We start from the raw sequence: 18,269 nt of genomic DNA, 5'->3' as shown, positions 1-18,269 counted from the left end.
TTAAAATGTCAGATTTTTGAAGATTAAGATAAAAACTAGTTAGAACAGGAACATATAGATTACTAGTTTATCTTCCAATTAAGTTACAGTTTTCACTAATTTTAGGTTTGCTTGTAACGTCTTAGTACATCTGTGCAAATATGTATTCACTGATCTGCAAGATACTAAATACAGAAAAAAGCTAATTTAGCACTTACTAAACACACCAACATTTAAAAACGAAGCACAGAGAAAGGGCTACATTTCAGTTGTCTTGCTTTATGTATGGTGAGTACTTTGAATATATAGCTTCATTCATCTCATACCCTAGCTATAATTGCATTCCTCATGAACTATTCAAACTTCAGTCACTTTAACAAATTTACGAGTAACTTCTGCTGCTTTGATTCACCTTGACACTCCTCTGCAACAGGAAGAAACAATCTCAGAGATGAAGTTGAAGAGGTCCATTGCAAGCAAGGACAGGACTTTTGAATACAACTAGAAACTTTTCAATGTGCAAGCATTTCAATATTTTCTTTTAACTTTCTTAACTTTCACGTGTAACAAATACAGTGCAATGTTGAAAAGCTGCTCAGAAAGCTCACAGTCAGTAATGGTTCAGTTTGCAGACTGGATTGTGCCTCTCCCAAATATTCGTGGTAACAGACACTCTAGCTCTGACGTTACTGAATATTTTCAGTGCCTGAACTGCTGCACCATGACACGCCTAAAGGTACAGGGCAGATTTTTTCCTCAGGAATACATTATTTTACTCTGGAACGTCTTCTGTATTCTATTGTATTCCTTCAGAAAGCATCATTGCTGTTTTGTACATAGTCACACAGAACTCAAAGTGGCATCACATTAGACTTGACCATGACAATTCACAACTTCTTTCCTTCAGTGAAAACAAATCTACCCAGAGATGTTAACAAAAAAAGGGATGAGAAGCCAGGGCTAAGAAGGGATGAGAAGCCAGGGCTAGATTCTTCTCCCACTCACCTTCAGTGAGAATGGGTTTCAGAACCACATAGCAGTACCACTCATTTTTAGCAGACAGGAGATCAGGGGACATCTTCACTCCTCCCTCCCAGCCCCTCCTTTCTCCTGCCAGAAAGCAGGAGAAGCAAGAACAGTGAAACTACATGGATATATTTCCTTTCCTCCCCAGTAATTCTGAGAATTCAGATGGTAGGGTTGCGTAAGTACAAGAGCAAGTCCCTTGTCAGGGCCACCAGGAGCTTGCCTACTGAACTCATTCAAGCACAATCACAAGATCCTTCAGGCAGGTCTGAATAACATTCCTCAGTTCATAGACCTCAATCTACCATTAACCTTTAGCAGGAGGTGCTTACTACTTGCCCATAAGATGGGAGCAAAAAAAGATAAGAAAGCATTTAGACTACTGTCTTTCACAGGTACTGTTTTGCACCATGAAGTGCCTGGAACAAATGTGAGGTAAACAGGAAAGCCCGGTGATGCCTTAATCAAGAAAATCTTAAAGCGAAGAAACTAAAATAACAGTTGGTAGATTATATCAACGCTTAGTAACCCTCATTGCAAGCCAAACCAAGACCTTTTACGCTAATCTCAAAAATAACAGCTTTTATAGTCTTTTTTTTTTTCTTTTAGGCTGTAACAGTGGACAACAATTTTCCATTTCTGACTTACTTTCTGCATTTTGATGCAGAAAGGGCTGAATTTAAAAAGAAACAACTACTCAGTTTCTGGAACATAAAGAGCAGCTATGTAAAACAGGCAGAAAAGGATAGGTATGCACAAGTGAAGGCTTTTTATATTCTTACCTCATCGCTTTCATCTACTTCAATACCACCATCTTTGTCGTCATCCATTTGCTTATGTATCATGCGGAGAGCTTCTAGGCTGAATCGGTCCTCCTCAGTAAAGCACGGTGGGCTGAGAGAACTGCAGGGATCTAAAGGGGGGAAAACAAATCAGAACAGAAATATCAGCTACTGTCACTCTAGAATACGAAAGTCCCAAAGCATAACACAGAACTTAAGATTTTGTTTGTATACATGTTACTTGCCCGCACATAGCCTCCAGTTCATAGATGACAAATTTAGCCATAAAAGAAGAATTCTTACAAAAAAGTGAAAGCACACCCTCTTTTTATGCAGTAAGAAAGCTCTCAGAAGACACTGGTATAGTTTGACTCCTGCAATTCTGCCTTCACTCCCCCCACCCTATAACTACAATCTCCACCTCTTCTCCTATCTGTCAACCACCTCGCATGATACATCATTGCAACAGCAAATAAAGTTGGAAGCTGGAGGAAAACAGAAAGCAGATGAGGATGATAAAAACAATAGATTATAATGTCCCGCAATCACAGCTTTGTAAGCAGATAAAGGAACGATACCCACAGCGCAGTAGTACCTTAGGCAGTACTACTAAACACAAAATACTCAAGAAGGACTGCAAGAGAAGAAAGCACACCGCAAAGAAAATTCAGCTGACAAGAATATATGATACCCCAACAGCCCTGAATGCTCTGATAAAAAACAGCAGTCACCACAGAGCGGGAACCCAGGTCACAAATAGCACGTGTTCAACCATATTTGTTACTGAAGGCTCATGATTTGTGCCCATTTGATGGCTCTGCTTCCAGCGTGTCAGGATTTGGTATACCATTTTTCTTTCCTTGCCACAATACACATGCCAAATGCTGCTAAATTCTATAATGCACGATGATCAACCCATCATCAAAGACTTGCCTTTCACAGACCTTTGCATCAACTAGTAGCTAACTTTCATTTGTTCTGATGCATCCAAACCCTTCAAAGAATAGGAGGTGGAAAAGGATACAGAAATCATTTTTTCTAAGTTCATTACTGAGATGATTTCCCAACATAATAATCATTATAAAAATACACTATTCCCATAAACTACAATTAGGTACACTCAGCTTCAGTCATATCATTAAAAATATAGTTTGAGGAGGCATGATTATTTTTTTTTTCTTCTAGTCTATCAAGAGACTGAGCTTTCTTGCTACTACTGAAGTTATTAAAGGCTCATTTGCACAAGTAATGAAAAAAACATACAGAAATTGATAGGATTGAGTTTGCACAGAAAAATTTATTGCTTTAGTATTCCATACTAATCGAATTGGCGTGATTCTGCTTTTCTGACTTCAGTTGATTATTTTTTTTAATTTATAACAATAAGAGATGCTGACACAACTCCACTTGCTACAAAGCAGAAGTATAATAAAGCTGGCAACCAAGTCACAGCTGGGATCTCGGACATTAACAGGACTGATCCCTACAGACAGACATGAGTCAATGCACTCTTACTTTCTATACCAATCTTATTACACAGAAGTTAACAGTTCCATCTGTGTCCACATATCAATCAAAAACCACAACGACACAGTCACAGAGATAGAAATGTTATCTGTTTTACAACTACTTCACATAACTCAGAAAGACAAATTACTAAATACTAAACCAGGCCTATCACAAAGTTTTCAGCTTTGGAATGCAATCAGACCACCTTGAAATAAACTGAAGCTCTTCTAAGGTTGTAGGGTTTTGTTTTAACATTAGAAAAATCAGTTATTTATCCATCTTTGTTTCATTAGAAAATGTTTAATTTGCATATTAGATGGCATTTACATTTTTATCTTGCAATGAGAAATTTACGATCGCTGGGGGATTTAAGGACTTATCGCTGGAATACAGTGGCTGGTATAGAAAGGCTTCCTTTGCAATAGTAATGAATCACCACACCATTCTGCTAATTATTGAATTCCAGTAGCCAAGGAGTATGGCACTACTTAAAAACAGTAATATATCGGAATCATAACATATTTGTACTGCAAGATTACATACACTTTAAGTTAGAAGAAAGCCCAATTGTTAGAACATAAACTGGTCCCTCCAACACACCCAACTTGTTTAATTTGTATTTAGTCCTACTCTTACATAGTGGAATACATCAGATAAATGGAGTTCACAGTTTGCAAGCACCCACTCAAATGCTTTTCCATTTTGTTCAGCTGAAATGCCCGCTTTTCAAGTCACAACTTTTCCTCGGGCTACGCTTTCTCAACATTGAGGTTGATCAGTTTCTTAATCTTAATGAGTACTTATAAATGTGTGTTAGAATAGAGTGGTTCAGTTGGAAGGGACCCCCAAAGGTTGAATCCACCTGCCTGACAACTTCAGGGTTAACCCAAAGTTAAAGCATATTAACGAGATGGCATTCTGCAAATGCCTCTTGACCACCAAGGGGCATGGGACAACAGGCACCTCTCTAGGAAGGCTGTTCACGTGTTTGACCACCCTCGCGGGAAATAAATTTTTCCTGAAGTCCAGCCTGAACCTCCCCAAGCCTTTTTTGGTTATTTAAACATGAAAGCACTTGAAAGAGCTATAGCTCTTCTTAAAAGAAGTAAATAGGCTACTTATGGTTCAAATGCCCCATGCCCTGGCCCCAGAAACATTTGATCTCTCTCGAAGAACAGACTGAGTTCCAGTTTGCTGCTTTTTGGACTGAGAAACATCCAGCAGGACATCTTGACTGCAATAAAAATTAATCCACTCTAAACAGAATCCAGATTTACTCCAACCTAATTTTCATGCAGTGAAGTTAAAAAATAACGTTCCCAGACTGACAACACTTGGTCATCCCTTTCTTCACAGAACAATTTAAAAAAAAAATTAGAAAGCCACAACCTACAGAATAAGTGAAAAGCATTTCACAGGAATACCTACAGACCCCTACCAAATCCAAAAAACAACTGATAGAAACGTGATCATTTGTAACTCTGCAGAAGGTTTTAAAACATTGCATTTTGCCTCATTTGCAAGGCAGGAGCAATTTAAATTAATACTAGATGAAGTACTATTAAAGACTTCTCAAATGTCCAGTCCGTTAGAATAAGTCAAGGGGGAAACATCTTAATATACAGCAAGTACCATCATCAAAAGCCTAATACTCAGCAACAAGTAACACTTGATAATTCTTGGCAATTCATATCTCACTTTGAATCCACGCTGCCAAAGGTGTCTGGGATTCAAAACCTTTTATTATACTTTAAGGACAAAGCTAACTTTTAGGCCTGGACCACGATGTCTGCCCTGGTCTGGTGTGTTGTCATACATAAATAAGCACGGTCCAAAATTGTCGTCACCGAAAAGAATAGAGGTGATATCATTCACTAAGCGAACCTGATGATTTCAGATTTGGTGCTTCCTTTAACAAGCATCACTGAGAAATGAGCAAAGCAAACCAAAGTAAAAGATGTTCAGCTGAGGCTGGCAATAGCACAGCACACATACCATGTGCCTACAAGCACACCATGCTGTCAGGACATGCAGGAGTTACACAGCATCTCTTCGGGCATTGGTCAGAAGTGAGGGGATTTCACACCTTAGGGTCATGATAACGAGGGAAATTTGTCACTGAAATATTAAATGTGAAATTTATGGCTCAAACTTGGTGGAGGCTTTGGAAGGAAGCCTTCCTCCTGCCTTGAGCAGGTCAGGAACCGCCTCCTAGCTCTGAGAGCAGGAGAAAGCATCTGTGCCTGGCCAGAGAGCTGCTCAAAGCCATGATTACTGACCCTTCTTGTAGGAGATGATGATAATGAACTGAGTTCAGAGTTATCCAGTATAGTACACAGGAAGCTGATTGTTTTGAACACAAATAAGGGGAAAGTAACACTTGGCTTCCCCCCCCCTTTCATTTTAAAAGGGAGCTAAAATAAGGCAAGGCTACAAGAAAAAGTCCAGTTAGAAGTTCTCCTGAACTGTGGGATCACAGCTTTTTCATCCCACTTCCTGACGGTAACAGGATGTTAAGCTTGCAGAGCGACACTGTCAACACAAGCCAGTAAGGAAAATTAATTACCCGTATCTTCAAGCATTCATGTCAGCAAAGCCCTTGACATTTATTTTAGGAATGCACGTGGCTCCAAAGCAGGAGGGTATATGATCATCGCACAGGCTTATCTATCCTGCATTTGCTTTTCCTTAAAGTGTTGGGAACATAGCAGATCTCAGAATGAAAAGGCCCGACAGTCCCACAAATAGATAACCCTGCAGTTATTTACCCCCCTTTTGCATACAGACATTGGTGCGTAAGTGCTGCAACTGTGCCTAAGTGTGACAGAGGGACTCCTGCCAGGTGCCTGCAGCTCCCAGCTAGTCTTCAAAGCATCCCCAAGGCTTTCAGTGCCTTGAGAAGCTTTTTTTTTTTGTTAAAGAATACGAGAACACGCAAAACCTTCAAGATTTTCCGAAGTACCTGGAATCAGGTTCCCAATTGGTTTGCTGAAAGGAACTTGACTGTTGGGATTTGCTTGGAGAGATGGGCAACTACACATCACTTCTGTTGAGCACCCACCAAGAGGAAGAGCTGACAAGCAGTAGTTCCATGGAAGCCTATGATGTTTCCGTGACTGTCCTTTTCCTGACAAACTCAGGAGTGTGCCACGTTCTGCTAGTTTTATGATTCCTCACTCCTAAGAAGCCATCTGGAATAAAGGGAAACCTCACAGGCAAGCACTATACTGAAGCATCAGCTTCTTAAGCACATACTCTGAGCTTAAAATAACTATGTTTCAGCAAGCCTTGACGACAGAAGTAGGATTTCTTTGCAGTTTCCAGAGCCAAAGCAGGTGACCACAAGATCCCCTCCTGCCTCCCCCCACCACCAAATGCATCTTCATCTCACTAGGATTTCCTACTCCTTACAGCTACATTTCTTTTGTGTTTTAGTTTTACACCCTTCTTTAATATACTACAGTTTCTCCATCAGTTCAAAATTATTTAAGACAAAAAAAACTGTAAGAGAATGATGATTTTTAAAGACATGAGTACAACTCTGAACGATACAGTGGGGATTATTTGAATTACTGGAAAGCAAGTGTTTTCAGAAATTTCACCAGATGTTCAAAACGCCTATTCACAATAAAAGCAACAAACATGTAGCTTTTATCTTAAACGCTTACATAAGGTGTCATTAAAATCTTCAAATGCTTGAAGAGAGATCCTCAGTGAGCCTCATTTAATCTTTCAATTAACAACTCCCAAAGCAAATCACTCCTACTCTTAATAATTAAACTCCTCCATATGGCAAGTAGGCTGAGCAGGATAACAGTTAACTTGACAATGTCATTTGTGACATTTATTTAAATGATGAGAGAGAAAAAAGTTCATCACTGCAGCACATCTTTCTACTAAAAAAGATGTTAAAGCAACAGACAAAATTTTGACAAAAAGGGCAGAACACACTTATCTTCTAATCAAAACACTCATGTTACTTAAATGAGCTTCTTGAAAAGGAACATACAATAATACTAATGACAGCAGGGGAAGGGGTGTAATGCAAAAGGAGAGGACACAACAATGTCCTGTTGTCTCTGAATTAAAGATATGCAAAGCTTCACACTAGGCTTTTCAGCCACTGTATATTAGAAATCAGGTAATTTCTGAAAGGATGCTTACAAACTCGTACAATAGCCGATAAGACTCAACAATGAAACTCTTGACTGCAAAACCTGGTACCTGAAAGACTTGTTTCTGAGTACATATAAAGTTTAGTGATTAGTAACACTCCACTGAGGGGAAAAAACTACGCTATTTGCAGTTCAGCTCCATAAAAACTGCCACAGTTCTTAAAAATCCACTAAATATCCCTCCCATAAACACTTAAAACAACCTTAAAATAAATCAATACCCCTTCAATGTGTATATAAGTGATGCTTATGTGCAAGTTTCAAACCTGTTTCTTTAACTATTGAGAAGTGCCCATTTATTCTGTTTATCTTCAGTATATGCAAATTGATTATATATCTACACATACACTTGATGAAGCAAGAAAGACTTTTTCCCAAAATCGCCATCAATTTATCTCTGCTTTCACCACATCCACAAAAAAGCTCTTTAACTGTGAATTTAAATTTCTTTTTTTATATACAAGAAAACAGTGAAGTAACAGTACATTATTTAAAGCAGAAATTCAATCAGATAATACCACTAGCAAACCCAAGTGTTAAGGCAGGTTTCGATTGGCACTTCTCTAATCTTTGTCAGATAAAAAGCTGTGAAAAACAACAGCAGATATGATTAACTTTCTGATCACCTATTAAGACATTCAAAGCATCTCACATAATTTAAGAACTTTTCAGCACCAACTGAAAAGACATGAAAGGAATTCTCTAGAGAATTAAATTTGATGTCAAATCTAATTTTGCTTTAATTAAACAGAATTCAAAGCAAGCATCTTCCAACTAGCCCAAATCAGCAATGCTTGTTTGAAGAGGAAGTTACATAAAGGGTTTTGAATACATTAATCATTTCATGGATTACTCTGACAAAACAAGATATCAGTACAAACATTCAGATTGTTAGGAAGTTAATTAGCAAATTACAACTCTTCTCTATGTCTAGACAAAAGTCAAGATGATGGATTCACGCCTCCATCTCCTTTGCACAACCCCTCTGAGCCCGTGTCAGTCTGAAGGGGGGAAGCTGAACAATGTGTATAAAATGGTTAAAGACAGCTGACTTAGAAGAGAAACTCTGGCCAACCTAACAAAGCAGTATGAGAGCTAACTGGGGGATGGAGATGTTATCTTATGCCACCCATTGAAAATTCCCCATTTTCCCCTCTTACCAACCTTACCTATAAGGTATCAACACTTACTGTGAAAACCTGTAAGAACAGTAAAAAAGATGTCTGATATCTCCTCTTAGCAATACAAAACGTCTCACTTTACTACTCTTTATCACAAGACCGAGAAGGGAAATATTTAATTCAGTTTACATTGAAATTTTCATTCATGTATCTTGATTTTGTCATGAAAATTACTTAATATACCCATAAAAAAGTGTATGATATACTCCTCACACATTATAGTAATCTCTGACATCTGAAGTTAGAATAGCTCCAAGAAAAAACATTCACATAGATGAAGGTATAATGTACATAGGTTATCTTTTAACCTAAAAGAAAAACCTCAACTCAGACAAAATGAACAAAACCGTTGCTCTTTTTGCCTTATATTCCATACCTCTTAGAAGCTACAGCTATCATAGAACCAGGACTGTGAATCTACTTTTTGTCAACAGAACATCAATTGAGCTGATTAAACAAACTATAGGTGCATATTCATATAAATTAAGTGACTGTCAGGGCACAACACATCTAAGCATATACCAGACAGCTAAGCTTTCTACATATTCTAGGTCTAACTAGTCATTTTCTCCTGTTGTAACTTTCCACCTTTTCCAACAGCAGGAAGCTAGAAAAGATGCGGTATATCCCTGATCATCTACCTGAACCCACATAGCTTGTCAACTCAGAAGAAAGATAAGCAGCACAGCATTTAAGCCGCTTTCTTTGGTCAGGAAATCAGATTTAAAGATGATTAAAGATGACCCATAAATGCTTAACTACTGTTATTTGTAATTTCTGCAGCAAACTTCCTAGTAACTACTTCCTAGATAAAAGTTCATCTTCTGGCTTAGAATTCCATACTTACTAACACCTCTGCTATGCATTAATCTCATACCCAGGTCTTCTGGTGAAAACGTACAGAAGATGTGTACCGATTTCCATTCACATATAGTTCACAAGCTAGGCAGAGCATGAGCCACTGAACCTCTCTCCCGAGGAGAGTGATTTGCAGAACAGAACAACCTCATGGCTCTAGCGTGGCTGACAACTGAAATGTTCAAATTTTTTCCATGTTGGAATTGTAGTTTAAAAACTTCTTATAATGAAAATGAGGGAGCAAAAGCACTTCAGAAAGGATTCCCATCTTAAACATTTTTGAAAGAAAAGTTTAGTAAGAGACGTAAGTTTTATAAGTGTGGTTTTAAGATTTAAAAGTATATCTTTTAAGACCTAAATCATTACACTTTCAGGCAATTATAATAGAGCATGTGAAAGCTACATGTTAGAGAAGTTTTAAGGTCATGAGCTACTTTCATATAAACTACATCTTTACACTTAGACATTTAACTACACTAGTTTTGGTGATATTTGTTTTCACATGTGATTCATATCATATCCTATATCCATGAATCAGACAAGTAAGCATGACATTGCTGACATTACTCAATCTCACGTCAAGTCTTTTACACCATCCGATCCAGTACGTATATTATTAACTGTTCTTAGGAAGGAATCAAATTTAATCCTCTATGAGCACCATCTGTAGCATCATCAGCTCCCTTAGAGTTCCTGTAACAACATGTTGTCAGAATGTATTTATACTTTAAAAGAGCATATCAGAATTATACAACTGAAACCTAAATTTAAAAAACTGTAACATTATACTTACAATACAGTGTGCCCTTAGCATCAAGGCACGTTTTTTTTATTACGCACAATCTGTTAGGATTCTTGCATTTGAGCATTAAATCTGTCAGCCTGTGCAGTGTCTATGCTTTTAGAAATACAAATGTGCTGACTGCAGAGATTCATTTTATTTAACTGATAAGACCATAATTAAACCTTTCCTTTCAGCACCATTCAACACATAAGTAATTGAGCAAGTACAAATATCATAGTTTCTTTAAATAGTTGCATTAGCTTATGTGAAGATTTAGTGGTGCAGATTGCTGGCTAGTAGAGGACTATCCTACTTCCAGAAGCTTACATGAACTGCCCCGCAGTTAGCACTCGCATCCAGATTGCACAACTGGCAGTTTTGCTCCTAACTAATATGCTGCTAAATATTTTTCTCATGACAAATTTTGCCAAGTGTTAAACTGGGCTGACAAACCTACTGATGCTGTCCCAGTTCACCTTGGCTTATTTGATGCTGATAAGATCCAAACAGCCCTCTCCTTTTCACATATTCTTTTTAAGTTTTCAGAATGTAAAAAAAAAAAAAAAAGAGAGATTCACATATCTGTGTAACATCACCATTATGCTACTGCTCAAACTTACCACAGATATTGATTTTGCAATTAAGTCAGAATAAACTCTAGATGCACATATCTCAGATTCTTCTTGGATGACAGGGTTTTAATAAATGTATTTTGGAGCCCATGGAAGTAATAGCAAAGGGTATTGAAAGGTATTGTCTTCCAACATCTACTCCCTTGGCTGTTAAAATGGGCATTAAAAAAGAATCCAGTTCTTACACAATGAGCATACACCAAACATCATGTGCCTAACATCATGCACTGCAGTCATGCAGAGGAGAAAAGGGGAAACTTGGTTCAATTAAAGACTCCAAAACTCAGAGTAAGTTCCATAACATCAGTTAGGATTAGCTCAAGCTGACAGTTAAATGGTGCATACTTGAAAACACACAGCTCTTCCCATCGCACACAGATATAATTTGTACACAAGCTTAAAGCGGTAGGCTTACACCTCTGGACAAATTTTGAGCAACTGTTCACAAAAGCAAAGCGTAAAGCTCCTGAGTACTCTACATTTGCCTGAGCACCGCACATTGCCAAACACTACTTGTGCAGCTTCAAATAACATCAGTTGCTCCCCAACAGCACGAACACATCCAGGATGCAAGGAAGAGCCAAGGCAATAATTTCACATATGCTCTGAGGCAGAACAAGCCGAAGTCTGGTGCCAAAAGGATTCCTAACTGTTCGTACCCCCACCGTTTGTTCCTACCCCTGTACTATCCCCTTCCTTGTAACAACAGAAGCACATTTGTGCTGTCGTGCTGCAGAGGAAGGCTCAGGAAACTGATTCAGCCTGAATTGGTTCTCTATATTCCTGCACAAAGACTTGCGACAGCAGAGGAAGGGGGGCAGGAGGGCGAGCAGAACAGCACTTCACAGACAGCACTGCTTCTAAACCCTGGTCCTGTGGCGTCCTCTGAACCTGGCCACCAATGCAGCAAGTGAGCAAAATAAACAAAAACGGAATTAATGCAGTGGAACAACATCTATGCTTCTACCTGAGTGGGGAACCGCAGCTCCAGATCTTAAATCCTTGCCCTCCCTACTGTGCCCTGGAAGACTCGTTGCAGCTGACAACTACCAAGCGGAGGAGACGTGGCATACGTAGTTAACTGCAAGCTGATGGCATGGCTGAGCTTTATAGCAATACAGAGGTCCACGTTGTGTTTAGTTTATGTAGCTCCATAAGTCAAGCTCCAGTTGTTTTGATTGCTTTCCAAAACCTAGGAGCCAGAATATGCAGTAAGATTTCAAAATGCAAGACCTGAACACACACAGGTCTCTCCCAAAGCCAACACACTGCAACACCTGGCTACACAAAGCCAAGTGGGTGTGTGTTTTTGTTCTCATCATCTCTGTTTGGTTGTGATATCAATATTAAGGTTTTTTTGTTTGTTTTTTTAAGTTTTCTGAAGAGAAGAAACAGGCAGATATTTACAAAGATCTCAAGGGAAAGCACAAGAAAGTGTGCTTTTTTAAAGTGTGTTTTTTCTTTACATTTAACACTGTGGCAACTGAGGCTACAACCATCTGCAAAAGATTATTAGTATAAAATACAATTTAATGTCTTTGGTTACTTTCAGAGATACATCCATATTTCTTAAGTCCTCACTTGTGATTGCCTTTGTTCCTGACTTGCAGTGGTGAAAAAAAATCAAGATGAAACAAAGGACAGTAAGCTTTTTCCAGATAATAACTATTCTTACAAGAGTAATTACAGGTGCTTCATGACAACCATAAGTAAAGCTTACTAAAATTTTAAGAGTCTTAAAAGAGACTTTAAACACTAATAGTCATTTGTATCTGTCAGATTTGAAAAGACTGAAGCATGACAAACGACATACTAGATTTTTTTTCCCCAACTCTGCTGGACACATACTGGAACTGGATCCCCTGTGCACTGCATTACCAATGCTTCTGCTGCTCCTTGCTCCCTGCAATACACAGAAGTACAAAAACAGGCCCAGAGCCAAACAAATTCCAATAGAAGTGTTTCTGCTACATTAACTTTTTTATAAAAATATACCAAATATCAAAAAGTACAGGTGGTCCAACATTTCCAATTATCAAAAAGGAAAACTTCTGGAAGATAGAAAGCAACCTGACTTTCATTAAACATAAGCAAAAGCAAGCCAGAGACATGAAAGACGAATTCTAATTCGGTATGTTCAATTAGGTCCCATTTTCAAAAACCCTAGAAAATGAATTTCACACAAGGCCTTCTGTCTCCCACAGAAACAGAAATATAACACAAATAGAACATATAAAAACACTAAATTAAGATTGTTTTAAAAATGTTGGAGCTTGTCTTGTTTCATCGGGTGTCCTATTGCTGTTATACAGCCTCCATAGATAATAAAACACATCTGAAGTTCATCATTCACATCTCAAATAGATGCATGTTTTGTAACACCTTGTAGTTTCTCTCAGGTTTAATCAAATACAAGGGATTTTACCTCATTTTCGAGATCTATTCTGATGCCTTAAATGCAACACCTGCCAAAGCTGACACCTGAAAACCAACTACTCCACTTCAGTCACATGTAACAACCAGTACAAATGTTTTCATCCTTTGTGTATTAGCACAATGATTCACATAATACAAGTCTTTGCTTTGAACCTGCTTTTGTCTGTAAAGACTTCAAAGCAGTTTTTATACTGTCATCTGCAGGAGGCAGGGAAGGACAACGTTTGTCAATTCTGCATTTCTGAATACAGAGCACAACCAACATATAGTAGATATCAGAAAATAGGTACAAAAAACATGCCTTTGTAGCTCTGGGTTATAGCAAGTTTCTCATTTATTTTATTAAAATGCAAGGAAACAGTATCTGCTTTTCATTAAGTCTCATTTCTTTAGTAATACTTAAATTAGCACATATTAACACGTGAAGGAGTTGCCAGTTAACATGAAAATAATAAAAAAAACTACCAACATTTAAACTGTTTACTGAAGTTCTCTCCACACAAGTGAAGTTGTACTACCAATACCAAACCAAAGTTAGGTTCCCTCCTCAGTTACCTTTATCAAGAAATTAATAAAAAGTTTTCAAACTGGGAGGATACGCTCAGAAAAAAAAATCTACAGGTATTCTGCAATACACAAAGCAGAAGTCCTAGACGTGCTGGAGACAGACCAAAGAATGGCAACATTTGCCTGTGTAGCAGAGATGGGGCTATCACAAGAGAAGTGAACCTGAGTTTAAAAGCACGGCTTTCACTTCTTGCTTTGAAGTGGCAGCATCACAAATTTAAAGCTTGCCATATCCTAAGCAAACAACTATCTAACAGAATTTTCTCACTTCCAATACCTATGTTACAAACAGCCTACATCAGACTACAGCAGTGGCCTACTACCCTACTAGCTTAGTAATCATCATGTAACTTCAATTTCTGCCTTTTTTTTTTTTTAATTTTGCTTAACCAAAAACTTATGATCTATTTAAGGCCGAAAGCATCAACGCATTAAAAGAATCTTCCACCTAGGCATCTCAATTAAAACAATTCATCTTTTAAATAACTCTACACATTTACTTCTCTGAGCTACTAATTCCATCTCTTGTGCAAAATAATATTCAAGAAACAGTTTGAAGCCATTCTGATGTTTTGAGTGCTAAACTTTCCATCACTCTTTTTTCTCACTGAGTAAAGTTATCCGATTTTCTGCTTACACATCATCTTAAATTCAGCTGAAACAACCTTTCTACATATTGATTTCATCTGGTCTCTCCCCGCACCTTACTGGTTTATTACATTATTCATATCCAATAGTCTAGGTTGTCTCAAGAATGTACATTCTGAAGTACTTGGACTAAAGTTGGGTATCCTCTACACAAAAAGATTTTGCAATAAGCCAAATGACATTCTAATATTTCCAAGTAACCCCCTGTTGTTGGTGTCCTTTAACTAAAATATTGCATTGTTTGACTATGTATACACATGAACGCAAACTTGCATCATGCAGCTAGTTACAGCCTTTTTTTTTTTGAGATTCATTTTTAATCAAAAGTTATAATAATGTGTGGTAATACTGATTTTCCAAATCTTGTGTTTAATGAACTTCAACCTTATTAGGCTTAAGAAAACAAAGTTTCAATCCTACATAAATTCAAGAAGGCCACTTATTTTCAGGAAACTAGGCTTGCTTAGTCTTCTGAAAAGGAAGCTAAGGTGATCTAACAGTCACCTGCAACCACTTCACAGTAGATGGCAAAGCCTCTTCAGCACTGGCAGACCATGAAACATGGACGAACAGTCAAACTATGCATTGGGAAGATCAGGTTGGACATCAGGAAAAGCTTCTCCCCACCCCTGAAGGCCACTGCAGCACTACAACAGGCTATCCAGAAGATTTAGAAACTCCATTCTTGAAGACTTCCATGAATTAGCCAGAGAGCTATGGATGACCTGCTGTTGTCGGGTCAGGGTGACATTCTGGCTCAGAGCACAAGTCTGAATTCCAGTGCTCCCTTTCAACCAGCATCTGTCATCTCCTTTGAAAGGCAGATTCTAGGAGGACTAGTGATAGGACTAGATGGAATGGCATCAAGTCATGCTAGGGGAGATTTAGATTGGAAACTAGGAGACATTTCTTCTCAGAAAGAGCAGTCAGGCATTGGGACGGGTTGCCCAGGGAAGCAGTGAAGTCACTGTCTCTGGGGGCATTCAAGGAAAAGGCTGGACGTGGTGCTTAGGGACATGGTTTAGTGGGTGACATTGGTGGTAGGGGGATGGTTGGACCATTTAGTGGATGGCATTGGTAGTAGGGAGATGGTTGGACCAGATGATCTTGGAGGTCTTTTCCAACCTCTGTGATTCTATGAGTCTGTGATTCTATGACTGCCCCCAAAATGGACGGCTCCACTTCACAAATATAAATAAAGGTGTAACAGCAGTAATCATTCTTATTTTTGAAGTGTTAGTTGTATCTTTCTCTCTATGTGTTCTTAGGACACTCCTAAGAAGCACGCTGTTATAAAGAAGTTGTTGATCCACCGCATTTACAACCTGAAATGTTAAGTAGATACCTAATGATTACAAACAGGAAAAGAACAAGGCATGCCTGTGAAGAAATTGTTGCAAAATCCTGAACAAATCCCAAACCAGACCTTACAGCGTTGACATTTGTGCATGGGTTTTACAGCCTTTAAGCATGCGTGTGTATTCCTCATGCCTGGGCAAAGAATGTGTGTACTCATGCACACATATGAACTCTGCGTAGGAATGCCTTCACAACATCTGCAGGTCTTCACCATCACATCATTGCATCTAATGAAGAGAAATGAGTTTCAGCAGAACTTAAGACAGGCTAAAAAGACAATAATGAGAACAGGATGATAGAATTAGCATGCCTGTAAAAGCCCAGAGCTTGAGAACAGGGTAATAACCATTCAGAAGAAAGAATTCATCACAAATGAAGGCATGAGTAGGCATGTTCGCTCATTAATAGCTTTTTTTTTTTAAGGGAAAAGAAAAACAAAGTATATTGTATAACATTGATTTGCATCTTATAATTCCATAAAAACTACCTTGTATGAGGAGACACTTTATGCACACATCCTTGTGAAAAGAAAGCTAAAATTCTACTTAGTCATGGCCATGTCTAGCCCCAAAGAAATGGGGGCATGTACTCTTAAAATGAAATTTCTATTGCAGAAGTCTACAGCCTACTGCCATGATTAAAAGCAAAGAGTTTCTGACACTAAGTTGTCTAAAGCTCCAATGGGATTCAGTGATATTTCGGTACCTGATATACAAGAAACATCACCTTTCCTTTCACCAACTGATCTAAGACTCTCTAGGCATGAAGACAAAAAAAAGGTTTAATGGCTTTGTTCACACAACACAGCAGTTTTTCCACAACTCACACAACAGTTTTTAAGCTAAAGGCTTTGAGAAGGGTTAACTTCGTTGGCAGAAGTAGAAGGGAAGCAGAGGAAAAAAACAGGGTTGTTTCAAAATCCTATCGCTGTTTCTATAAGCAGAAAACGTAATTTATGAAAAAGCGTTACATAACTTACTGCACTAGAACTGCAATCTCGATCAAAAATAAGATTCAAGATGCTGTTAGCTAACTTGCAGCCAACAGAAGGAGGAGAGGAAAGAAGTGTGTGCAAACAGTAGAAAAAGAAATACAGTGAACTAAATTGTACTGATTTAGAGAAGTAACAAAAACAGGTTAAAACATTTAATATATTCATAGAAATAAGAATTTGTAACCTTAAGACTTCATAGTTTTTGATCAGAAAGGTTTAAAAACAATTGTAAATGAAATGCACTAAAGCAGAAAAACAACCAAAATTAAATAAATTGAAGGGAAGTTAAGGAGATCTGCAGAATTAATGCAACCAACACCCTGAAAAAAATACCCAAATCTATTCCCAAAAATTGAAAGAAGTTCCACCTCAACAGGATAAAGAGTGAGCTGAGAGCTCATTTGTAACTACCTGCAGCAGCAGCACCTTAGAGAGGAAGCCAATTCAGGGTTTATGATAAGAATTAATTCCAACCATTTCTGAACAGCATCAGCTGTTCCATGCAACTGCACAAGCTGTGAGCTTGAGCATTATTTATTGGAAGGTGGGCTTTAATGCACTTAAAACCTTTTCTCTAAGGCTTGCCAGGAATAGCTTACGTAGTAAAGAGAATAAAGCTATTAACATTTTTAAGTAACAGTATTTAATCAGTCTCAAACAGCAAGCTGACAAAAAATAACGTATCAAACATTAAAGTTAACTGAATTTATTAACGTGAACTGGAAGGTTCGTTGTTTGTTTGTTTTTAATCTACAGATTTTGAGAATACCAAAGTGAATAGATTATGTAAGTTACGGTACAGCTGAATCTCTGCATTGCATAAAGGATTATTTGTTCATTTTTTAAAACAGCAAGTACTTCCACCCAAGTTTTAATAAAAAAATTAAACACTTGAGTTCTTTAAATTCCCTTGTTTCATATGAGATCACACGGGCTATTGGTTTACTGATCCCTTACAAAGGATCATCTGTTTTAGTAAAACCCAATTAAAAAGAATTCTTTGAGCTTGCCAATTAAAATAATACACTACTATTTTGAAGTTACAGACATGACTGCAAGACTACAATACCAAAGTAAAAATTAAGTACCTATTATTTCAAGTACAGAATGTCAAAAAGTTGCAGCAATTAAACTACAAAATATTTGATATCAGGAAAGTTCAGACCTACGTTCAATCTTTCAAACAATGACAATTCTACAAGCATCAGTAAAGACCAAGAAATCTACACTGTTCAAAATCCCTCTCACCAACACTTAAGTGTGCCTTTCCATATAAGAGGTCAAACGAATGGAACAAAATCACATAAATTCAGACCACTAAGTTGACAAAAGACCCAGC

The 18,269-nt window shown here is 37.9% G+C and overlaps 1 protein-coding gene across 5 annotated transcripts in view; it reads right to left on the bottom strand.

The window, feature by feature from the left end:
* STIM2 (stromal interaction molecule 2) overlaps positions 1–18,269 on the bottom strand; it is a 66,022-nt gene that overhangs the window by 27,643 nt on the left and 20,110 nt on the right. For all 5 annotated transcript variants that reach the window (XM_066995738.1, XM_066995735.1, XM_066995739.1 and 2 more), the window contains exon 2: positions 1,788–1,918. In XM_066995738.1, coding sequence (XP_066851839.1) covers positions 1,788–1,918 — 131 coding nt within the window. The remainder of the gene's footprint in view (positions 1–1,787; positions 1,919–18,269) is intronic.

The sequence above is a fragment of the Anser cygnoides genome, chromosome 4, assembly GCF_040182565.1.
Source record: "Anser cygnoides isolate HZ-2024a breed goose chromosome 4, Taihu_goose_T2T_genome, whole genome shotgun sequence".
In the NCBI taxonomy this organism is placed as follows: Eukaryota; Metazoa; Chordata; class Aves; order Anseriformes; family Anatidae; genus Anser; species Anser cygnoides.
This window is presented reverse-complemented; position numbering and strand designations above follow the sequence as displayed.